Source organism: Mustela nigripes, chromosome 7, assembly GCF_022355385.1.
Source record: "Mustela nigripes isolate SB6536 chromosome 7, MUSNIG.SB6536, whole genome shotgun sequence".
Classification (NCBI taxonomy): Eukaryota; Metazoa; Chordata; class Mammalia; order Carnivora; family Mustelidae; genus Mustela; species Mustela nigripes.
This window is the reverse complement of record NC_081563.1, coordinates 36,219,127-36,244,238: the sequence shown is the minus strand read 5'-3', so window position 1 is coordinate 36,244,238 and position 25,112 is coordinate 36,219,127. Positions and strand designations below refer to the sequence as shown.

Sequence of the window (25,112 nt, the reverse complement as noted above, 5' to 3'; positions counted from 1 at the left end):
CAGAGTAGAGTAGGATATTTGGAAATCACATATATGACTTGAGTCTAGAATGTGTGAAAGCTCTCAAAAAGAGTGAAAGAGTAAAAAACCCAATCAATCATTTGGAAATGAGCAAAAGACAGGAAACAGCCACTGCACATAGAAGGGTATCCACGTGCAAATGAACACATGAAAATATATTCAACCCCATTAGCCAGGAGGGAAGCACAAGTGAAAACTATCATGAAGCATGTGTCAGAATGGCTAAAAACAAACAGTGATTATACCAAATGCTCAGTTTTAGAAGAGCTGGACCCCTCACACATTGCTGATGGGAACAAAAAATGGTACAGCCATTCTGGCAAACAGCAGTTTCTTAAGAAATTAACCTATCTATATGATCCAACAATTGCATTTCTGGGAATGAAAACTCAAATAAACACAAAAAACCTGTATGGCAGCAGTTGATTGCCATGGTGTGGCCTTGTGGCCCATCACCGGGTGAGGAGGCTTGATCAGGAAGACTGTGGCCCCGTTCTTCAACTGGCAGCTTCCAGAAGACAGGCTGGGGATACTGGATGACAAGCTGTGTGGACTGGCAAGCCCTCCCCAAGTGCCCACGGGACCAGGCCCCCACCAGAACTTGCAAGCAACCCAAATGTTCTTCAACAGGTCAATCTGCGGTGGCACATCATACCGTGGAAGGCTACTCAGCAATAAAAACCAAGCAATTGCTGACATAGACGGCGTGGGTGGATCACCATGGAATTACGCTGAGCGAAAAACCCCGTCTCTAAAGGTCACGTATGACAGAAGTGTAGATACGTGGTAGAGATGAGTTGTCGGGCGTGGAAGCAGAAGGGAGGGAGCTGCGGCTACAAAAAGGTAGCACGCAGGGATCTGGGGATGCAACTGTTCTGTATCTGGACGGTAATGCTGATCACACATTTCCACATGTGATGATAAACAGCCCAGCAGTAAATTACATGCACGCACGAAGTGGAGGGCACGTGGGACTGGTGAAAGGTGAATGAGGTAGCTGGATTCTCCGATGTCACTTCCAGGTTGTGACATACTATTGATGCAAGATGAGGGAAACTATGTAAAGGACATATGGGATCTCTGTATTCCTTCTTTCTAAAATTGTATTTTTAAGCTATCTCCACACCCAATGTGGGGTTAGAACTCACAACCCCACGATCAAGAGCTGTGAGTTATTCCAACTGAGCCAGCCAGGTTTTCGCCAGGATCTTTGCATTATTTCTTTCAACTGCATGTGAATCTGTAATTATTTCAAAATAAAAAGATACAAAATTTAACTGTCTATAAAGCTATCAATTATTAAAATTTTGTCTGAAACCAGTAAAAAAAAGAAATCACTTTTCTTAACTTTCTCTCCCCACTCAGAACCTATAAAGTGGATGTTTCTCTTGGTGTCCTCTAACTAGTAAGCCTGGGGCTAGACACCAGAACCGGTCCTCAGCAAAGATCATCATCATCAGGTTCCCAGGCAGCCTTGAGAAGCCTGAAGAACAAAACCACCCCACTTTCAACTTTTTCAAAGCCCACATGTACCATGGAGTTTTAAAAAAGGTAAACCCAAACTGATACTTATGTTTGCCTGAAAAACAGCTATGGACAAAGCTCATTTAAGATGCTTACAAGATTAGGTTAATTACTTTCACTATAAAGTCAACAAAAGGAACCAAAGGAGTAAGTTCCAAGGAAATGGTGTGCTTTGAGTGGGAAGAATAAGGTCTGTCTGGCTTGTTAAAGCGCCACTGTACGTTCTAGCTCCCCCATTTGCAAAGCAGCCCATCCACATAAAAACAGAATGCCAGCCACAGATCTAATTTGACATTTTTCTAGAAAGAACACTTTTAAAAAAGAAAAAAAAAGGTAGAATGAATATAAAAAATGTATTTTATTTAATAGCCAACAAGCATATGAAAAGATACTCAATGTCACTCATCATCAGGGGAAAAAAATTTAAAACTATAGTAAGGTATCATCTCCCATGGATGGTTACTATTAAAAAAGAATAAAATGTTGGAGAGGATGTGGAGAAATTGGAACCCTTGTATTGTACACTGTTGGTGGGAATACAAAGTGGTGCAACCACTAGGGAAAACAGTACAGAGGTTCTTCAGAAAATTATTAGGACTACCATATGACCCAGTGATTCTCCTGTTGCATATGAGAGCGTGATTTTTCAGGAAATGTTTGCATTCGTACCTGAAAGAACTGAAAAAGCCTTATCTATGAGATGTTTGCACACTTAAAGCCAAGAGATGGAAGAACCCGAGTGTCCACTGATAAATGACTGAATTTAAAATGTTACATAAATACAACGGAATATTATTTTGCTCTAAAAAGGAAGGGCTAACAATGACGAATAAGGACATCACGCTAAGTGAAATAAACCAGTGACAGAAAGATAAATACTGTATAATTCCACTTACGTCAGATATCCGTAAGAATCAAAATCACAGATACAGATAAAATGAAGGTTGCCAGGAGCTGAAGTTTAGTGGGTATAGTGCTTTAGTTCTATAAGATGAAAACGTTCTGGGAGTGGGGTGCACAACTCTGTGAATATACTTAACACTACTAAAGTGTACACGTAGAAAAGGTTAAGATGGTTAAATGTTAGGGGTTTTTCTTTTAACCACAATAAAAAAAAAGTTTTTTACTTACCCCAATATATTAAAAATATCTCCACAGGTCATTAATATGAAAACAACGGAGGTATTTTACATTCTTTTTTACCTACTAAGTAATGTTGTGTGTGAATGGACACTAACAAGCATGTCTCCATTGGGACTAGTTGCATCTCCAGTGTTCAGTATTCACCTATGGCTTCTCTACTGGGTTCACGGTGAGCTAGACCTCACCTGTCATCCCATGTGACAAACCTCAGTTAGATGCAAATAACTAGAAATATTTTGGGGGGTGGGGGTGGGGGTGGCGCAAAGGGTCTTTTTCTTGCTACTAGATTATTTTTGAAGTCTTGATTGTCCTCCGTTGGCTCTATGAAAGACTGATGGGCAGGACACGAAACTCTGAACATCTCCTGAGCGTCTCCTCTTTGTCAGGCCCTCATTAGGATTTCCAGGACACCGTGTCTCTCCTCAGAGGGCTCACAGTCTGAAAGGTGGGGGAGCCAATTACCAGCTCCAAGAAGAGTATGCCAAGATGTGGAGGAATACAAAGAAAACACAACTCCTGCCTATCAACTCTGATGTTCCAGGGAACAAACACAAAGTTTAAGTCATCTGACACACGGACGTTGTTAATTAACTAGCTTTCACCCTGTTCACAATATTCACTGGCACATTCTGACCTTTCTCAACTCCTATTTCCCACTGCAATAACTACACCTCCAAAGTATTAATTTGTGAGAATTTAGTACACAATTTGTATTAAAAACACATACGGCAAAAGCACACTCGTCAGAAAAGGCAAGCAGAAACCCACACCTCTGTCAATGATTTCGACTAAAATAATCAGTTATTCACTAAGAGAGCAAAGGTCAAGTTAATCCACCCAGGGTATAAGGAGACTAAAATTTGGTTTATAAAAGTGAGGAAAGAAAAAAACGAAAACAACAACAACAACAACAGAACCGCTGCTTCTCATGGAAAAATGTAACATTGTTTGAACATACCCAGAAAAATAGGAGATTTGGAGGAAAATATGAAGGCATTTCTAGTATAAACATTTACTTGATGTACATCCCAGAAACAAGAATTTACTTTCTCATTTGAACAAACATGCAGGAACAGAACTGAAGATCCACTGCTATCTATCCCCATTCTCTGAGCACAAACTATTTTGTGGGTGAAGTTCAAGCAGCAGCCCCGAGCCAAGGGGCACCTCTGTTTAACCTCCTGTCTGTGTTGTTGCCCTGGCTAAAACCCATCATAAGGACTTCTTTGTGAAAAATGTATTTTGCAATAAATTATCAAAAGCTTCATTGAAGATCTTAATGGATATGGTTGAGTAAGGAACACTAAACATGACTAGAAAGAAGAGAACCAGAATTTATCAACTCAGCCTATTTCGTGGCCTTTAGGCATGGAACTGTTAGAAGAATAATCAGGAAAAAAAAGTCACAAACTACACAGGCTATCAATTTTATCCTACAGTTGAATAAACCTCGTATCTGACTAAGTCTTCTCCAGTCCTCTATTCAGCCCCCACCCCAACAAACAAATCTCCCCAGAACTTAATACTGAAAACTTACCTTGGGGCACTAACAAACTTCTTACACCTTATCACTTAATCCTGTGCATTAAAGGCTCAGTTATCATGCCAATCGACTGGAATGTAGTTACTACTCTAAAGTTACACCTCAGGAACCATGACTTCACTTCATAGATAACTTTGCTTAATAACTTAGATTGTGATGTCTAAAGCTTTACATCTGTCATCTTGAGTAACGGTGCTTACCTCCTAATAACCTCACTAAATAGTATGTCATCATACATAGAAAAAAAAAAAAAAGACCCCAAAACAAAAACAAACACTAGGTCACCTACTATTCCTGATTAACAAGAAGAGAAACTATTTCTGTGCATTAAGCCACCATCTGTAGAGATGGATTCGTAGGTCTGCAGGGGAAAACTATAAGAGTTCCGAAGGATCCTTAAAATACATAGGTATTAAAAATACAGCCCATAAAGCCCTGTTTCCTCACTGAGTGACAAGAATTGCTATAGGTTCATATACTCAGGAGTACAGGCGGAAAAACATTTGTAAGCACCAACTTCTGAGGTTTAGATGAATTCAGGAGGGTAGTAATAACTAAAGTAAGAGCAGCAATAAAACTTCGAGCTCCTTTCCCTAAGGAAGGATCCTAATAGCTTATCTCACTTTTTAGCACAAGACACCCAGCCAACATGCATAGCTACCAGTGTTTCAGCTGTCCCTGCTTGCTATTTCCCAGGTATGCCCAACTTGACCAACCCTCTCACGTTCTGACTCTATAACACAGGGACAGACCCACACCTCTACGAAGCTGAAGAGACAGAGCCCTGCAGTGTCTGCAAATGCAAGATCTGTCACTATGTTCCAGCAACCAAGTGTCTAGCCTGAGAACTCCGTTTTTGTTAGCCTTTGGAAAAAGTGTGATCTACACGGATACACGGAAAAGGACTGTAAACTGGATCCTTAGGGAATCACGCTGCCAACTTATCTGTATCTCATTAATGCAGGAAGGAAGGGCTTCTCTGTCTAAATGGTAAGTAAGATTCTGGTGAATCCTGACCAAAATATTTTCCATTAGTGGGGAAGGGTGACTTCAATCAACACAGACGTACTCCCTTACTCAGGTCACCAGAGCTAACATGCTCAAAGTCACATGCTGGGGCTCAAGGGTCAAATCTAGCCAGCAGATATTTTTATGTGGCTTGCACAGTGCTTTCAAAGTTCTAAATTAATTGTCAGTATCAAAACACCTTTGATGCTGGGATTTTTGGCACCAAAATCTGTGCTCCTGGGTTATCTTGCACTATACTGTAGGAAAACCTACCACTCTGAGACCACACATCCACAGATTGGGGGGGGGGGGGGGCAGTCCTAATGTACAAAGTGCAAATGCTCCCCAATATGCCACAGCCCCACTAGGTTAGCTCCCTCACTGTACTGCCAGTTTTCCTGGTTCAGACCCTAAAATGGTCTTTAATCCCTGAAATAAAACCCCACAATCTTATTAGTATCATATCCAAAAACCTGAGTTAACAAAAAAAAATCAGCCCAAAGAGGAATTTGAGTAGAAAACAACCCATTTTTCTGGTTCTCTATTGGTACTGCCTTGATGAACCACAACACTTTCAAAAATGTCATTCTTGAAAATGATTAAGTTGTCTCATCTTTCCTAAACATCTGGTTACGTTTTTAAGCTCTTTGCTGTATTTGACGGAGTCCCCTTCAAACACAGTGTGATTGATAAATCAGTCTTTGTGGTTAGAACAACATATAACGAAGGCAGGCAGCAAGGATTCCAGCTTCACTGCTCAACAGGCCTGTAGTAGGTACACTTCATTGCTGACACTAAACTTGGTCATGTAAAAAAAAAAAACAATGTTGGTTTAATGTCTTATTGGACACATCCTCCATTCCCATCAAAATATGGACTAAATCAATAAAAGGATTCTAAAAGGGAGTTTAGTTTAAATGCTACACACAGCTTTTAAACAGAGACTCAGACAGCCACACAGTAACTACCTCTTACCCAGGCATTGCTTACCCATTGCACTGAGATAATGGTTGAAGGCCTGGCAAGGAGGACTTGGGGTTTGTGTTGATTTGTCACAACTCATGGGTGCCGGGCTCCTGTCTGTGTCAAAAGAGAAATACCCACTGGAGGATCGAGACAGCAGGGAGGATCTTCTCACAAAGATGAAAAGCGGGGATCTGGTAGCAAAAGGGCCGGGGCTGGCAGGTGGGGCCAGTGGGCCCTGAGGGCTGCCTTGGGGGCAGCGGTCCCCTTCGCCTTCAGGATTACCTTGCTGCTCTGTCTGTAGAGAGGTAGGGGCCCCAGGCCTGAGCTGAGGAGGCCTCTCAACAGGCTGCAATTGTCCACCTTCTCGGTCACACTCAGAACTTACATCTGAAGGTTGCTTTGCCATTTGGTCTTTTTTTCTGCAAGTAAAATAAAAACTAAGATTATTTTCAGCAAAATAATAATAATTACAACAAACAGCTAAATTTAGCCAGCTTTCCCGGATTCCTTCACAATTTTTAGAATACCAAATACTTTAACAGAAGTCGTTAGTTCACCTTATTTCTCTGACGATCTTCCAAACAGGAATAAAAAACACACCTCAAATAACAAAGGTACCTCTATCTTTGCGGGGAGGGGGCGGTGAGGGGGTGGGACTAAACTTCCTGCCACCAAACAAAACACAATTACATCGCCAGTGTGAACTGGTGCCGTAACACACGCGCGCGCGCGCGCGCGTACACACGAAGTTTTTAGGAAAAGCACTTGTGTTAAGTCTATTCCTATGTGCTCTTTGCTCAGAGCTGACTTGAAGAAGTCGGAAACTCCCAGCGGGCTCTGATTTCCCGGGATCAGATACTGCGCTGGAGCAGAGAAGCGGGCGCAAATGCAGCGACTGCAGGCGGCTGGCCGCGTTCCCCACTCCGGCCCCATTGTTCTGCGGAAAGTGCTGAGGGCAGCAAGTCTGGGGAAGGTTTGGCAAGGGCCGTCAGTCGTAGTAAGTGCGTCACAATAGAGTTTGTAACTCCGAGCGCGGCTCGGCCGGGCTCGGGCGCTCTCCGCCGGAGGTCCCTCCCGCTCCCAGCCCGCGCGCCCCTCCTCCCCCCGCAGGGGGCAGCGCGCCGCACCGAACCCGACACAACTTCGGAATGCACCCACACTGCGAGATGCACACCTCCAAATGGGGGGGTCCCCCAAAGCCGGCCCCGGGCGCCCCCTGCAAAGTCCCCAAGTAACTCCACACACTAGGCGACACCGGGGCAAGCGGCTCCGTCTCCCCACCGACCCTCCCCTGTGAAGGCAATCCGGCCGAAACTCACGTCCGCCCCTTCCCTTCCGACCGTCGCGTCCGGGCCCGAGCCCCGCGGCGTCCCGCTCGCGTCCTTCGCCGACCCGAAGCTCCCTGACCCTCAGCACGAAAGAAGCGCGGGAGACAAAGCCTGGGACTCGCCTTCAGAGCCCCCGGGGCAGCGCAGAGCCGGCCACTGGCAGCCCGCCCGCCGCCGCGAGCCGTCCGGCAGCCGAGGGCTCCGCGCGCCGCGCCTCTGGCCCGCGCTGCCCCGGCCGCCGCCGCCGGGAACATCCTCCGCCTCCTCCCGCTCCTCCCCTCGCGCACTGCGCCCGCCGCCGCCGGCACCGCCGACCTCCCCGCGCCGCTGGCGCCGGGTGCCCGCGCTCCCAATTGGCCCGCGCGCGGTCGCTCCGCGCCACAGCCAATAGCCGCCGCCGGCGGGGGCGGCGCCTACGGGTCAGGCCGCCAAAGGCGAGGCGATTGTTGACAAACTCGCCTCCGAAGGCGGCCCGGCCGCGAGCGCGGCGGGAGTCTCGCGGACCCGAGCTGCCCCGGCTCTCCCAGCCCGCACCGCCTCTGTGCCCGTCCGGACGCCGCACGAGCCTCAGCGGCTCCCGCCGCCCCAAGTGGCAGGTCACCTGGAGACAAAGCAGGAGCTTCCCTCTCACCCGCAGGGCCGTCCTCAGACCCCAGTCTTGCTGCTGCCTGCCGACCCCGCCCAGGCCGACTGGGCTGAAGACCCCAAAGGTCGTCCTTTGCCCTAGCTGCAGGACCCACCTTCCTTCACAAATTCCTCCCTTTTTCTCCCCGTGCGGCGCGGACACGCTCCAAATCTAAGCGGCCACCACTGGCCACGGGAATGCATATCTGCGCGCAACCGTGACCACGGCAGACAACGAACACATGCGCACCCCCGTCCCCCGCGGCCGACGGTTCTTCCACTACTAGCACGAACACCGAGTAACAGGCCCGAGGGTACCGCACCGCCCGCCAGCACTGCGAGGGGGTCGGGGTGCCCGAGTCTCTAGGACAGTCGGGCCCCACGGATGGAGCAGGTTCCGCTGCCCGAGCCTCGTCCACCGCGTGGCCCCGGTAGTCGGAGGAGGCCCTGGGTCTTTCGCCGTCTATGGGTCGTGCGGGTGGTATCGTCTGCAGCGCACCCGCAGACCGGGCAGGGCCCCCAGACACCTCCGAGAGAGCGAACGCAGAAGCTGCCCTGAAACCTCGGCCTGAATGGGTACGAGGAAAAGCCGAGGCTCTGCAGTTAAATAACCACCCCAGTTCCGCAAATCCTCCGCACGAGCCCGAGCACCCGAGAAAGGCCAAGCCGCTAGACCAGCTCGTACCAAGCAGCCGCTACTTGGGGGTCTCCGGGACAGGGCGGCGAGACCTGCCCTCCGGCCGCGCAGCCCAGTACCGTGGAGCGGGGCCGCAGCTCCCGGGACGGCGCGGAGAGCACGCTTTGCTTTCCCCAGGTGACCCCGAGAAGCTTCTCCACTCCCTCGCGCGGAATCCTGGGCCGAGCTGCACTTCGGCCAAATGCCGGTAGCTTTTACACGGACGACCCCTCACCGAAGTGGGCTTGCGCAGGGAGGGGAACCCGACCCGCCTGATCGCTGCCGCCCGCCCAGCGACAAGTGGGACGGGTATGTGCATCTCTTGCCTGCACGTGCTCGGGAAGGGAGCAGGAGGTGGAGCCGAGGGGGCTCCGGCGCCTGTCTTCCTCGGCACCCGGCCCGCTCCCGGGGATTCGGAGGTATTTACCTTGCGTTTCTCAGTCCGAGAGTCAGAGTCAGACATTGGGGGGACGAGGGCCAGGGAAAGGGCGCCGAGGGGGTGGCGGCGGGAGCGGGGCGAAGCGAGCAGCCCGCGGCGATGCTGGCCGCAGTTGGGCTGGGGCGCGCAGGGTGACTGTGAGAATCCGGTGGCAGTGTTGGCGGCGACGACGACGCAGGACAGAGCGCTTTCACAAGACCTAAACCTGGAGGCTGCGCGGAGCGAAGTGAAACCTGCACAGCCCTGCGGCTCAGCTCAGACTGGCGGCCCAGGGTCCTCACCCAATCACCGCGAGCTCCGCCCCCTCTAAGTCCCGCCCCGGCGCGCGAGCAAGCACGCCCCGCCCCGCCGCGCCGCAGCCGCAGCCGCTGGCGCTTTCAGGCTCCAACAGGTAAAGGCGGGGGTGGCCCGGCCGGGTTCCCCCGCGCGCGCTGCCGGCCCTGCCCCAGCCGAGAGTGTTTACCCGAGTGGCTAGTGCTGCTGGTGGCTTGCGCGCACCCATTCTCCCTCCCTCCCCAAAGTGTACCCTTGCCTCTCCCCTATCCAGCAGGGGCCACTGCGTGTGCGTGGAACAGAGGGGGCGCTCCGGGCACACTGGACCAGGGCAGGCCGCGGCCGCCTGCGGAAAGCCTCAGGAGGCGCCCCTGAGCCCTAGATCGGCTTCGGGAATTTCTCAGCGGCTCTGGGGCAGGCGTGAGGAGTGTGGGATGATCCTCAAGAACTCTCGGGTCCCATGTTGGGCAGTGAGTGTCGGACTCCTCTCTCCCAGAGTCTGGGGTACTGGGTGAGACCCCGATGGGCAGGGCTGTTCATCTTCCTCGCCCTCACCTCACGCGGTAGTCTTGGGCGCGCCCTCCGCATGCCGCTTGGCAGGGGCACCTAGCTTTTTCCCCGCGCCGAGCCTCGGGTAAGCGGCAGAGCCCTCAGTGGGAAGAGTGAAGAAAATGGCAAGAAGTGGGTCTCCGGAGGCGTCTGTTCCGCAGCCCCGGTGCGAGGCAGGAAGGGACTGCCCGCGGAGCAGGTAAAATAGGGAAATGAAAAAAGAACTCGAAAAAAATCCTTTTAAGAAAAAAAAAAAAAAAGACCTAGAGGAATCTCGGCCTTCAGGTGGGAGAGAGGATGGTACCTTCGCTGGGTCGGGATCCTAGAGATCGGTTAGGCTTTCAGAGAACCGCCCGCGAGGCGCGCTGAGGCCAGGGAAGGCGGCGCGCACCGGGAGTGGTGTGGGGAGCGCCCTTCCTTCTCCCTGCGCCCCCCCACCCCCTTTCTCCTTGGTGCCCGCCTGCTCGGAGGACGGATGTTCTTCTGGGTCGGCACCCTCATGTGTTTCTAAGTGGGTCCGGAGTCCCCACCCTTACCCCTTCCTGCACTCCCCGGCTAGGAGACAGCCGCGGCCAGGGAGTGGGGGCGAGGTCAGTCGGGAGATGGAACATTCTGCCACTGAGAAGTGGTTAGATGGAATAACGAAACCCAATTTATGGATCCCCTAAAGCGCCTCCCTCCCCGAACCAAGAAGGAAGGGTCCTCAGTTGCAGAGGAGCAAATCAGTCAGGAGTTATCCCGCTGCTGGCCACCTCGGTCCGTGTTTCACGCTGCATAAGCAGATATGGAACGTCAGGAAGACATAACAGGCCCCGGTTAAACAATTCTCAGCCATCACCTGGCGAGTCCTGAGCGAAGTGTAGGAGGCCAGGGGTTCCTGGGGGGACTCCAGGAGCACGCCGGGTTCCGTCCTGGGATTTCGTTACAGGAGGGAAAGGACAAGGGCGTGGACTCGGCGAAGTGGACGCAGAGGCCGGATGTCTACCCTGACGGTGGCTTGGAGCCGCTGCCCTAGACCTCAGGTGGTGGCCATGGGCGAACTCTAAGCCCGTGCGGGAAAACAACAGAGCTGCGCCCGCTGGGCGCCTTAAACCCGCCCCAGTGTTCCGAGCTCTCGGTGGGGTTGGGCGATGCAGACAGGGACAGGAAAAGAACCACGCAGAAGCAAGCCCCAGTGGTTGTCCTCTGGTCCTGTGCAGCTCCGCCGCCCCCGCGTCGTCTGCTTTAGCGACCCTGTGAACACTTTTAAAAAACAGAGGCGTCAGGGAAAGCAACCGGTTAAGCACTCTTGTTTTGGGGCACAAAGAGGTCCGCTCGGAGTCATGCAATTCAGACTGTGCTGGGGAGCTTTGGCTGAGCTCTCCGCTCCCGGTGACCTCTAGCCCTTCCTGCCCTCTCCCGCAGGGTCCGAAGGTCCTCTGGAAACTGGGCCACAGCCCAGGAAAGGGGTAGTGTGGGAAGTGCAGATGGGCGTTAGGTCTCTGCTCCGGTCCTGTGTGTCCCACCCGCGGACAGAAGCAGAGCTATGGTCACTCCCGGCTCTGCCACGAGATATGGAGAGGGAGTAAGAAGGACGGCTGGGGCTGAGGGAAAGGAGCAAAAAAAGAAGTGGAGCAATCGGGATCTGAGAAATGGGATGGGAAATCTACGGCCCTTGCCCGGGACCAGAGGCGTTGCGGGTATGGTCTCTCCAGAGTTCCCGAATCTTTTCTTACTGCGGTGTACTGTTCTAGCCCGCCTCCCCATCCCCGGCAAGGAGCCCGAGCGCCTTCCCATCAATTAATGTCTTTATTAAACTTTGTTATCTATGCTTCTCTAAAGAACATTACAATTTCATATGGTAAAAATATTTTCCGTGCGTTGTCTTAAGGTCCGGAAGCCGCCTGCCTGGGAGGTCAAGCCGGGGTTCGCGCTGTGCCCAGAGCCAAACTCCAGGCGCAAACTCCCCTTTCCCAATCTGTGCGTTTTCTCTGAGACCCCAAGAGGGTCTGATTCACAGGAAAAGAATCGCTTGCTGAACTGAAACTTTGCCCGCGAGTGTTTGATTTTTATGTTTTGATTTTTTTTTTCACGCAACGCCATTGCGTTTTCAAAATCACTGTAAATCTGAGTCGCCGCTGACCGCGAGAGATCTTTGGCGGCAGCTGGCTGTGGGGCGCATTCACAGCGGAGACCAGTGTCTAGGGAGGTCGGGCGCGGAAGCTGGGAGAGGGTGCTGCCGGCCGGCGGGGTTACATAATAAAGCCCCGTGTTCCGGGCTGCCGCCGGGCTCCCTATCCCAACAAACCATCGCACCTCGCCAGCCTACCCTGTTCTGCGCCCCAAATCCCCGAGGGCCGAGGCCCAGCGCATGCCAGGCCGGCCTTGGCCCCAGTTCAGGCGTCAGAGAAGCTAGTGTCGTGGCAGCTGCGAGCGAGCCACCACCCTTCGCACCACGCCCGCTATAACTTGGCTCCCAGCTTGGGCGGCTGAAAGCGCGCCCCTTCTCGGGGCTCGGGTTGCAGCGGTGCCGGGTAGAAGGCCCAGGCGGCCTGCGCATTGGTGATTCCTGCGATTGGTGCGTGGAGGGAGGTGTGTGGAATGTTAAAGGCAGAGATCACCCTCAGGGCATCATCCTTTACGGAGTCGCACAAATCCAGCAACTGCAAAACACAACGCAAAGTGACAGGTCAGACGTTGGCTCACTTACAGCGTGGGGCGCCATTTGCTTTGTTCCCACTCCCAAGCACCCCACAGGTAGCCATTGGGGAAACTAGTTTCCCTTTGGATTTCCCAGACCCGGGAGAGTGGAAGCCGTTGGTCATGGATAACCTTCACCTTATAATCTTAGAAATCCCTAAACCTGTGACACCTGTCTGGCAGAAGCCCATTTCTTCCAAACAGGGGTCCGGGCTGACTCCAAGTTAGATGGGAATCTCAAAACGGAAGTCTGGGAATTTATCAACATTCCCCTTGCCAGCCCTGCCCTCCCCTCTCCTCCAATCCCCATGATTTTCCTCCTCTCCACCTCCGGAGTGCCTGGGGTGCCACCCTCTGGCCTGCTGCGGCAACTGAAGAGGAAGAGCATCAGACAGGTGAACCGGTGGAGACAAGCTCCAATTCTCCCCAGACTAAGGCCTTCTCGCCTCTGGCCAGTAGCAGGCCATGGTCCCTGAAATGCACGCACAGTGGGGCTGAGACCAACCACTGGCATCACTGTGCACCTTCCACCTGGCTGCTGCAGGAAATCAACCTGCAGTTAAAGAGAACACCAAGGAACTTGGCAGATACCCTCCTGTGTTCTGATAACAACTGGAAGGTACAGATAAACATCTCAGCAGAAGGATGGGGGGAAAGTAGTGATTTTGGAGGAGCTACAATGAGTGGATTTTAATTTCATTTTCCACAGTTTAGGTGCCAGTGCATTTTTTTTTTTTTTAATTTCCAGGGGGGGAAAAAGCTACCAAAAAGAATAGATTGTTTTTTCTAAAACTCAACAAGGACAAGACAGAGGGACTGCTTTCCCTTCCCATAACCAGCTGTATACTTTATTTTCAAGTTTTCAGCCAGCCATAAATTTCTTTCACTCACCAAATCACAGCCCCCAGGTTTTCATGGTTTTAAAAACATCACTTATAACAACCTCCCTCCCCACCTTGCTGCCCTCATGGGTCATTACATAGCTAAAACTATGACGAGCACAGTTCCTTTAAAGTGGCCCAAAGTGCTATTTCAGGTATTCAGAGACAATGGGGGGGTCCCCAAAACGGGCTGGGGGAGGGTAGGGGAAGAGCCTGAATTTTAATAGTCTAACAATACATCTTCCTTTAAATGTGCTCCATGGCATCTGTAATTTCTAATGAAAACCTTCATTTTTTTTTACACACTGTGGTTAAGCATCATAAAATCAGTAGTGAAAAGACTTTGATCATATTTGCAAGATGCACTGTGATGAACTTTCACTGACCAAGATTTCAAAGTTTGTAATTAATACTCTTGACAAGTCCCTGACTAATCTGTCAACTCTCAAGGTCTTTAACCACGCACTTCAAAACCATCAGATGGCATACAAGCCCTTAAACCTTCTACGTATTGTAATTTCATTATTCAAGATAACTTTCTCTTTAAGTTTGCATCATGAAACTCAACCAATTTTTGCCATATATTCAACAATGGTGGGGAATCAATTATTTGAGTGAATGTTGTGTGGGAGTATGGGTTTGGTCTGTCCAAATACAGAATAAGCACCCAGAGACAGGAACTGCAAGAGGCAGGTTTCTGTTCAATATTTTCACAACTTTAAAAAATAAGAATAAAGTAGATTTTTAAAAAATATCCGATGGCAGAAGAAAAAGAGGGTTTCCTTACTCGTAAGTGTTCAGGGTCTTAGATTTTTAAAAAGTATCCAATGTCAGAAGAAAGGGGTTTCCTTACTCATAAGTGCTCAGGGAGAGACCCCTTCAAATGACGTTCTCAAGGGGAGGGCTGCATGGAAGGGGAAGGCCATGTGTTGACTAATGAGATTCTCTGTAAACCTAAAATTCTGACGCTGTCCCAAATACTTGCTTACTCCATTTGCCACAGGCTGCAACAGGCCAATTAGTGTCCAGATCTAAGGATCAGGCATAACTCCTTATGTATAACAAGTTTGCCTCTGATTCCAGATATTGTGACCTCTGCCTGCGAGGATGGTCGTTATTATTACTGTCTTTCACTTACCAAGTACATACTGGAGTCCTAGACTATGGTACAGATTGTGCTGGGCACGGGGAGGTTTAGTGATGCACACTGTGGACATAGGCCTCTTGTATCAAGGAGATGATGCTGAAGAATTGTAAAGACTTTTTACAAATAGGATCCTCTCAATACAAAATAAACTTAGGTAGCTACCATAGCATTTATTATTATATATATGGGTTTTTTTTAAATTATTATTACCAGGGAGCCCCAGAGGACAAAGCAAAGCACAAGCAGACCTCAGAGGTTTAGCAGTTCCAAACCATGGCCATGAAGCAAATATTGCAATAAAACTAGTCAAAGGAATTTTTTGGTTTCCCAGTGCACACAAAAGTTATGTTTACACTACATTGTAGTCTGTTAAGTGTGTGTTGGCATTACATCTCAAAAGCAACATGCATCAATTAATTAAAAAATAGTTTGTTGCTAGAAAATGCTAACCATCATCTGAGCTTTCAGCTGGTCATACTCACTGATCACAGGTCACCATAACATATAATAATAATGAAAACATTTAAATATTGCGAGAATTATCAAAACGTGACACAGAGACACAAAGTGAGAAAGTGCTATTGGAAAAAATGGCATTGATAGACTTGCTTAACATTGGATTGTCACAAACCTTCAATTTCTAAAAATGCAGTATCTATGAAGGACAATAAAACAACGTATGCCTGTAGTATTAATGTTTAGTTCTATCACCAAACATATGCCCCATAATATAAGCACAAAACAGTGCATATTGTAGCCTCTCCTCTTGGTCCCCCACCCCTGCCCTATTTCTCCAGTATGTGACCCAACTGTACTAGAAAAAGCATCCCAAGCCCACCCATCTCTTTACAAAGAAAACTCACTAGCTTTTGAGGAAACACCAATGAATTGGTGCCCTTTAAAAATAGAAGAGCACAAACAAAATTATAAATTATCAGAGAAAAATTTTGAAGTACAGTACTGCATGGGCAGTATTGCTCTAAAAGTAATAAGGACATACATTCCACTAGAACTATCCAGGGAGTGGGATTTGAGAATACCTACTTGGAAGAAAGTAGACACACTCAACACTGGAGGGGTCAGTGGGTGGACAGGTTCGTATGTGGATTTTCGGAGGGAAATTTATAACATCAATTTGGCTTCCTTGCCCCCACGTAGTTGCAGTAGGTTCTCTCTTTTTCTTTCCTTTTTTACCAACCCAGCATTATCTTTATTCCAGTTGGGAGACTAGGATGGTCTAGAATGGGCAGTATCTAAGTTTCCAGCCTTCTAAACAAAACCTGTTTTTCCTTGTGTTGGCGTTAGGTATGCAGTAGATGCTCCGGAGTGAAGTGTCCTGTGAACTGGCAGCCACATCCTAGCTATTCCTAAGACCCTGTGCAGAAGGTTTTCCTGATTCTTCCCATGTTCCCTTCCTCTATTCCGGGACAGCCCCAGCGGACCTCCTGCTGTTCTCTGTGTCAAATCCCTTACCCCAAGTTGACATGTCCCTCCATTAGCCCCTTTCTTTGCTTGGCCATTGTGATGAGTCTTTTTCTCCATTTCTTGAATCTGGACTGCCTTGTAACTTGTCTTGACCAATACAATGTTGAGGAAGTGACACTGTGTAAGTTCCAGAGCTTAGGTCTAAAGAAGCCTTGTAATGTCCACTCTTGCTTCCTGGGACCCTGAGGCCCCATGTTGGGCAGGTCTAGCCCACTGGAGAATGCCCACGGCCATGTACAGAAGGGCCACATGGTCCATAGCCAGGCTTAATCTTAGGTATGTGAGTGAGGTCGTCTAGGACCCCCTAGTCCTTTTGAACTCAAACAACTGCAGCCACAGGAGTGATCTCATCCATCAAGGATTAGCCAAAGAATGACCCAGATTGCCTACCCACAGAATTGCAAGAAATAAACAGTTGCATTGTATATGCCACTAAGTTTTAGGGTAATATGTTACACGGCAAATAGGTAACTGAAACAGATGTCTTCCTTTTAAAATTCAAATTGCCACTCACGAGCAGGGGGAGGGTCATCTTTAGCTATACTTCCACCCTCTTAGTTATCTGAGGACAATCCTATAATTTCACAATTAAAGCAGTTCATAGGGGTGCCTGGGTGGCTCAGTGGGTTAAAGCCTCTGCCTTCGGCTCAGGTCATGATCCCAGGGTCTGGGATCCAACCCCGCATTGGGCTCTCTGCTCAGCAGGGAACCTGCTTCCCCCACTCTCTCTCTCTTTGCTGGCCTCTCTTCCTACTCCTGATCTGTCATATAAATAAATAAATAAAGTCTTAAAAAAAATAAAGAAAAAAAATAAAGCAGTTCACAGTGAGGTGCGGTTCACTAATAGGCTTAATTGAAAGAGAATTTCAGTTGCAGAGAGTAGTTTATAAAGCCAATGATTGTCTAGTCAGTGGGGTATCTGGGAGAGAATTTGAATGGCAGGCTGGAAGTCTCACGGCAACCCACCGCCCACCCCACTCTTCTCATTTGGTTTAGAAGGCAAATCACCAGGACTACCCTTATAACTAAGTGCCATGCCTTCATCATCTCTACTGGGGGCTTTAACTTCCAACAAAAATACTCAGTAACATCAAAGTGTCAAGGATGGGGGGAAAAGGCAGAAAATATTTGCAACTGGGGATTCCAAGTCTTGTGAATGTTTTGGTTCTCCCGCATCATTAGAAGAAAGAAACAGATGGGGCCTGGTCAGACCTAACCAGAGTCAGACCGGCACGTTTCTACGCTTTACTTCATGGGACTGTAGTGTTTCCCTGCTCCTGGAGATTTCTTAAACAAGGAGGGGCAGCAGGGGTTCATCTCCAAGGCCTGAAGTCTGTCTAAAGTGTGGGTTAGAGGTCTGACATCAGAACTGGTTGGGAGGACGAGGTGAGATAATTATGTGAAGGCCACACTGTAAGCTGTGAAAGGCAGCAAAATGGAGCTGTTGACTCTTGATCCCCCAAATACCATCAGGAGGGCCTTTAAAGGCTTCCAAGAACCTCATATCCAGTAAGTTTTGATGTAAATCTGGTGTTTCTTCTTTAAAACAGATTTAAAGACTATTCTTCTTTAAAAAGGTATATATCAACACATATGCCTTTCATCAGCTAGTGGGTGGGCTCCACTTGTGATGTGATGACAGCCTGAAAATGACAAGCTCGGGAATAGGTACAAAGATGTTTCTTATTGTATGATTTGGCCCCTTTTATAGGTCTATGCGTGTGCACATGTGCCTGTGAATGAAGTCATATCACAACGTGTTGCTGCATTTCAGTGAATATCACCTTCTCTAGAAGGTTATTGAAAGTGTGAAATAAAATGAGTATCGACGTCCATCCCTCAGGCACATGCTAGCATCTCTCATCAAGGGAAAGACTGATTTATCTTTATTATCTGTCTTTATCCTCCATAGAAAAGTCATGCACAATCCTCTACTCTGTTATTATACTAAAGATCTGGTGTGAGAACCCCTTCCAGTCTTGTTCTGTAGCCCCCTGATTCAGAACCTCACCAAGTTCCTTAGATTCTTGCCTCACATGATTACCTTCCTCGAGTATTGTTTTCATCTGATTATTTCTCTTCTGAGAAGCCAGAATCATTTCCACCTGCTTCTCAGGTTAAAGTAAAATTATTGATTGTGAACTTGAGTCCTTTAATGGTATTTGGTTTATTGTGTTCCCACAGCTAGTTCCGTCACCTGTGGCCCAAGCACAATCTGCCCCTTTTACTTGGGCCAACCAAATTTATCTTGCTTTCCACTTGACGCTCTTCATTACCTTTAACTAATTCACCACATTTGCCATTCTCCCTTATACGAGTTATAACTTAATTCGGCCTCTTTCAAGCTTTTGGTTCTTGGGTACAGATTGACTGCCTGAGTACAATCATCGTGAAATAGTTGCTGTGTTTGCTGAAAGAGCATGAACATGTCATTTAACTTTGCTGCAAGTCACATACCTCATAACTGCTACAACCAGAGTTTTAATCCAGAGCTTTCTGCTTTCACAGACCCATCTACCCATTTTGCCTCCATCTCCCCAGGACCCCCTTCCATCCCTGGAGCTTACAGAGTGTTGCAATGAGGAACTGCCTCTCCTGTCTCAACTTGTGACCCCTGATGTTCTTCCTAAGTCAGAATTGATATTCCATAGGTGCCATGTGTGGGGAACATGGGTCTGTCTGGCAAGCCGCACCAGCTCGTGTTCCCCAAGAGGACTAGGGCAGCCATGGGCAGCCCACAGGGCCTCTAAGATCTTGCCACTAGAGGGAGTTGCTGAGGATGTTGTCTTCAGAACTAGCTGCCATGATACAGAAGGGCCAGCCTGATGACCAGGAGGCTCTTCCAGAGAAAGAGAAGCCTCCAAGTCTCCAGAAACTATGCCTGGGCCAGTGAGGCTCAGATGCAAGGGTATTCAAGAAATGACAGATTCTCTTCCTCTGAAGGGAGGGTCACTTGCTCTGCAGAGTCTTCTTCAGTAAGTTGGATGAACTCTGTTGCACTAGGTCTTCAGGCCCTCCCTGCTCCTCTGGTCCATACCTTAAGTCACCAAACACAGTTCAGATCTCTTCAGAAGAACAACATGTTGACTGTCAAATAATGGTCAATGAAAATCATCACTGTAATCTTCAGCTACTAGACTTTCAAGCTCACTGGAGTGACAGAGGCCATGATTTTACTTCTCTCCTATCCATTCACCTTTCCTAAAGAATTGCCAATCTCTATAGACAAAGGGTCAGAGTGGTAGGTCTGTATCAGATAATCTTCCCCCTTAGCCCCAAATGCCTGGCTAGTGGTAAATGTAAAGAAAAACATACCTGAAACATTCACATGGGGGCATAATAGCACACTATGTGCTATGATTTGAGCTGTCTCAATTTACACAACAACCATTGGAAAGGGAAGCTCTCTGCCTTTGTACTGACCACTCACATCTCAAGGCAGCCAGACCTTAGTTTAATGGGCCTGCTGGTTTAAACTGGTTTTCTCCATAGCCAAGTCCCATTAGCAAGAAATGAAATTCTGTGGTTCTATTAAATAACCAGGACTTCAGCTTCCTATTTTCTCTGAATCAATATAAATCACATTTTATTTGATTAGTTCTTCAACTAATAAAAATATTTAGCATAATCTGAAATGTTGGAATAGAGAAATTGCCATCCTTACCAAACAAAAACAAAACACCTCATTTTGCTAAACCAAAGAGTTCATTTGAGGAGAGACAAATTAATCTCCAAAATGTTCCTCCTATGTCAACCAATAAGTACACAACCTTATTATTTCCTAAATATAACTGACAAAGCCCATTTCAGTAAAAGATTAGGACTTTGAATCCTGACATCATGACTTCCAAGCCATGATACCTTTCTTATCTTTAAAATTTAAGGATTGAGTTTGGCACAAAGTGAGTATTCACAAGTAGTACTATTAACATGTGTTCTTCAATCAGTAAGAACAACGATTTCTTTACAACTCTGGCAATTTCCATTATGAAGTCTGCTTGATCATCATCACCTAAAACAAGAAAGCTGAGACAGAGACATCAACTTTAACCACTTAATAAGAACTTCTGACATTTATTCATAGTGGTACTGATTCATAAGAGGAAAAGTTTTAAAAGAAGAAAAGTGCATATAGCTTTCCCTTTAGAATACAGGAAACCATATAAAAGTATTGGCAATGGAATTAAAGTAACCACAATGCCGCTCTTGGTAGCATTTTCTACAAAGACATTTACATGAAACTAGAGAGAATATTAAATTAGGTGGTTATAATAAAGCTTCACAATTAGTTTCACACCTTTTCGTACAAAAGAATACGGTATTTTAATCAACTGATAGTTCAATCTTGTAAATATAGACCCAAAGAAATGTGAGCATACTGAAGAAGGAATCATTTTCAGTCCAAAGTGTTTTTTTTTTTCAAGAAGCAGAAGCCCAACAAACTGTCAGAACTAAATGTACAGTAAGAATCCAAGTTATTATGGAGAAATTCTGTGGCAATCAGTTCTGGAATTTTAAATTTCATGGATGCAAACAATTTCAAAAATAATTTGGAAGGACTTCTAGTTAGGATATAGGAAGATTTAAGAGAACTTTGCCTCCACAGTAACAATCAGAAGTTGAACCCAATGGAGAATGAAAGATATCTGTAGTTTAACATCCTCCCAGCTCAACTGCTGATAGGACAAAGAGAGCACTATGGGGTTGGGGGTGGTGGTGAAGCTAGGCACAACAACCTTGGTCTAATTCAAGCAGTCCCTGTTCAACTTGACTCTTGGTGGAATCTTAATAAAAGATATAGGTTGAAGTAAGGCAGTAAACCTTTTTATTCTTAGATGTCATGATTGAGTACTTAGAAAGTCTCAGGGAATCTATAAATAATATACTTAAACTATTGGATGAGTTAGTGAGTTTACGTATACAGAACAATGTACAAAAATTAATCATGCCTGTACTAAACATGGAATATACATATAGAAAACTAAAATTTAAAATGCATCATTTGCAAGAGCTTTAGAAAATTTAAAAAACACTGTGATAAATTTAATGAAATTTGTTCAAGAACTCTGTTACTGAAAATTACAAAACACTGCTGGAAGGAATTAAATAAATGAAGAGATATACCATGTTCATGGATTATTAAAATACCAATTCTCCCCAAACTGATATATAGATTTAATGCAATCACAATAAAAATCCTAGCTGCCCCTTTTTAAAAAGATTTTTATTTGTTTATTTGACAGACAAGTAGGCAGAGAGGCAGGCAGAGAGAGAGAGGAGGAAGCAGGCTCCCCGCAGAGCAGAGAGCCCAATGAGGGGCTCAATCCCAGGCCCCTTTTTTATCCCATGAAATTCACAAGCAAATTCTAAAATATGCAGAGAGATGCACAGCTTTTGGAATAATGAGAACAGTTTTGAAAAGGGCTGAGATGTCTGGAGGCCTTACATTTTCTGGTATAAAATTTATTATAATAATTAAGACAGAATTAGCAAATCAGAGACAGGTACATTAGTGGAATAGAATAGAGAGCCCAGAAACAGACCCACACTTACATGGTCATTTTTTTAAAAATAAAGATTATATTTATTTCTTTAACAGAGAGAGAGAGAGAGATCACAAGTAGGCAGAAAGGCAGGCAGAGGGTGAGCGGGATGCAAGCTCCCTGCTGAGCAGAGATTCCTGATGTGGGGCTCCATCCCAGGACCCTGAGACCATGACCTGAGCCAAAGGCAGAGGCTTAACCCACTGAGCCACCCAGGCACCCCTACATGGTCAATTTTTTTCTAATACAGAAAACAAAATATTTCCATGAATAGAGGATGATCTTTTTAACAAATGAACACCTTGAACACCTGGATAACCATATAAAAAGCAATGAACCTCAACCCCTACCTCTTACTGTACTCAGAAATTTATCTGAGATAGGACCTAGACTTAAATATAAAATTAAAAATCACATAGCTCCTAGAAGAAAGCATGAAAGAATATCTTTGCAACCTCAGGTTAGGCAAAGATTTCTTAGACAAGGCTCAAGGACTAACAAAAAATTTTAAGTTGATAATATTTTTTTCATTAAACTTAAAACCTTTAGCTTCTTAAAGATACTACTAAGAAAGTCAAGTGGTGCCTGGGTGGCACAGTTGGTTAAAGTGTCTGCCTTTGGCTCAGATCATGATCCTGGGGTCCTGAAATTGCCAGCCTCAGTCTCCCGGATCAGTGGGGAGTTTGCTTCTCCCTCTCTCTCTGCCCCACCCCCCCAACTCATGCTTTCTCTCTCTCTTTCAAATAAATAAAATCTTTTTAAAAAAGAAAATGAATAGGCACAGACTGGGAAAAATCCAAGTACCTGTATGTAGAATGTGTAAGTCTTATAACTCAATATTTAAAATAAGAATAGGGGCGCCTGGGTGGCTCAGTGGGTTAAAGCCTCTGCCTTTGGCTCAGGTCATGATCACAGGGTCCTGGGATCGAGCCCCGTATCAGGCTCTCTGCTCAACAGGGAGCCTGCTTCCTCCCCTCTCTCTGCCTGATTCTTTGCCTACTTGTGATCTCTGTCTGTCAGATAAATAAATAAAATCTTTAAAAAATAAGAATAATAGCTCACAGTTTGAAAATGGGCAAAAGACTAAAACATAGGAATAACCTATAGGAATAAGCAACTTGAAAGGGTGCCCAACACATTAAATACCAGGGAAATGAAAATTAATACACAGTGAGCTATTATTATGCACCCACTTGAATAGATAACATTTAGAAGGCTGACAACACCAAATGTTGGTGAAGATATGGAACAATAGGATCCTTATATGTTGTTAGTGGGGATATTAAATGATACAACTGGGGCACCTGGGTGTCTCAGTCAGTTAAGAGTCTGACTCTTGCTTTCAGCTGAGGTCATGATCTCAGGGTTGTGAGATGAACCCCACATCAGGCTCCATGCTTGGCAGGAAGTCTGCTTGAGATTCATTCTCTCTCTCTCTCTCTCTCTCCCCCTTTTACCAACCCCCACATGCATGTTCTCTCACTCTCTCTCAAATATATGAATAAATCTTTAAAAAAATGATACGATCACTTTCATAGAACTCTTTTTGGCAGTCTCTTAAACAGTTAAATAAATGTCCACCATACCACCCATTAAACCTTCTTCTAAGTATTTACCAAAAGAAATGAAAAGTATGTAACAAAACAAAACTTGTACAAAAATGATCCTGATGGGGTGCCTGGGTGGCTCAGTCATTAAGCATCTGCCTTCAGCTCAGGTCATGATCCCAGTGTCCTGGGATCGATCCCCACGTCAGGCTCCCTACTCAGTGAGAAGACTGCTTCTCCCTCTCCTACTCCCCCTGCTTGTATTCCCTCTCTTGCTGTCTCTCTCTCTATGTCAAATAAATAAACAAAATCTTTTAAAAAATGATCCTGATAATTTTATTTATAATAACATTGATCCATGATATTGTATGTGTTCTATCAACAGAATAAACAATTTTTAACACAAACTTTTCTACTGCAAGAAAAAAATTAAAAGTAAGTCTTAAAGCCTTCGGTTATTTTTTCTTCCCACAGTGCATATAAATAAGACATTGTACCCTAATGAACGTGGAATGATGCAGCTGAGGTCAGTTGGAAGTAACATGGTCAATTCCTTGAGACTGACATAGCAGAAACCTAGAGAGATCAGCATTTGTGAAGGAGAAGGGGTTGGGAGAGGTGTCTATGATGAAATACCACTTGGGGGGAGGAGAATGAACTATTGAACATCTTAGAAACATCAGACTGAGCAAAAGGAGAGTTCTATCTGCTTCCATTCCTATGAGGCTCTAGAGCAGGCAAACTGAGCATACTGACAAAGTCAGAACCCCAGGGGCAAAGGAGAGGATCAATGGAAATAGGGCTGAGGGAAATTTCTTGGGTGATGGGGTGTACATTATACAGTCTACCATTTGATTAGTCAAAACTCACTGAACTGTACCACTAAGATTTGTGTACTTCAATGTAAATAAAGTAGACCTCAATTTTTTTTAAATTAAGAGAAAAGGAAAGAGAAAAATCAATATGGGAGAACCAACACATAATTGCCAGCATTGTGTGTGTGTGTGTGTGTGTGAAGTAAGGATATCAAAAAAGATGGATCACTATCACTATTTTATTTAAATGGTAATATTCAGCACCTAAAAAGTAGGATGAACATAATAACACTTTTAATGAAAAATTATTTTTCATTATGGAAAAACTCAATATATTTTATTTTCTTCATTTTGCCATGGATAGGTTAACTCTTTTCCTGGGAAAATTCCTTGCTTGGGCTTACAGGAATCAGGATTGTATGGTTCTCAGTCCAGCAAGGACTGGAAAGGATCCTCCATATAAAGTCAAGTATTGTCACTGCATGAAACAGTTGCAGGCAGACCTTTCAGGATGAGAACAGAGGGATTGGGGATGGTTCAAATGAAGAAGGACTCAACAAATTGAAGATCCAGGGAGGTCACCAATCTGAGTTCAAATGAACTCAGGAAGCTCTCCAGAAAGCATTCTATTAGATACCATTTTTTCTTCTCAAAAATCAGTGAAAGCTCACTTCCAGGAGAATGGATATACCTTTCCCCATTCTCCCACTAAACACAACTGAAAACCCTGCACATTCTATATATAACAAACATAAGAAAACTCTGAAAGGTGAGGAGAAGACTGGGACACTGGGAGTTCAGGAGTGACACACTGGCAAATTCTCCAGGTTTCCTTTTTACCTCATGTATCCCACACTCAGAGCTAAGAAGCTGGCAACCCAGGAACATCAACAGATGCAGACAAAAATCCCAACAAAAGAT

At 46.3% G+C, this 25,112-nt stretch overlaps 2 protein-coding genes across 13 annotated transcripts in view; both read right to left on the bottom strand.

The window, feature by feature from the left end:
• The window catches only part of BCL2L11 (BCL2 like 11), a 46,507-nt gene extending 35,664 nt beyond the window's left edge, over positions 1–10,843 (bottom strand). For 3 of the 8 annotated variants that reach the window (XR_009405300.1, XR_009405299.1, XM_059405587.1), the window contains exons 1-2: positions 9,261–10,843; positions 6,230–6,624 (exon numbers count right to left, since the gene is read on the bottom strand). Coding sequence is in view for 6 of the 8 variants with exons in the window: in XM_059405587.1 (XP_059261570.1) it covers positions 6,230–6,611 (382 nt within the window). In the remaining 2 variants the exon portion in view is untranslated. Of the gene's footprint in view, positions 1–1,888; positions 6,039–6,229; positions 6,625–7,524; positions 7,739–9,260 lie in introns of those variants that run through there. The other 5 variants (XM_059405590.1, XM_059405591.1, XM_059405589.1 and 2 more) reach the window with 5 other exon arrangements.
• Positions 10,844–10,932: 89 nt separating this feature from the next.
• ACOXL (acyl-CoA oxidase like) overlaps positions 10,933–25,112 on the bottom strand; it is a 347,875-nt gene continuing 333,695 nt past the window's right edge. For all 5 annotated transcript variants that reach the window (XM_059405581.1, XM_059405577.1, XM_059405580.1 and 2 more), the window contains one exon: positions 10,933–12,736. In XM_059405581.1, coding sequence (XP_059261564.1) covers positions 12,536–12,736 — 201 coding nt within the window. In that variant the 3' untranslated portion in view covers positions 10,933–12,535. The remainder of the gene's footprint in view (positions 12,737–25,112) is intronic.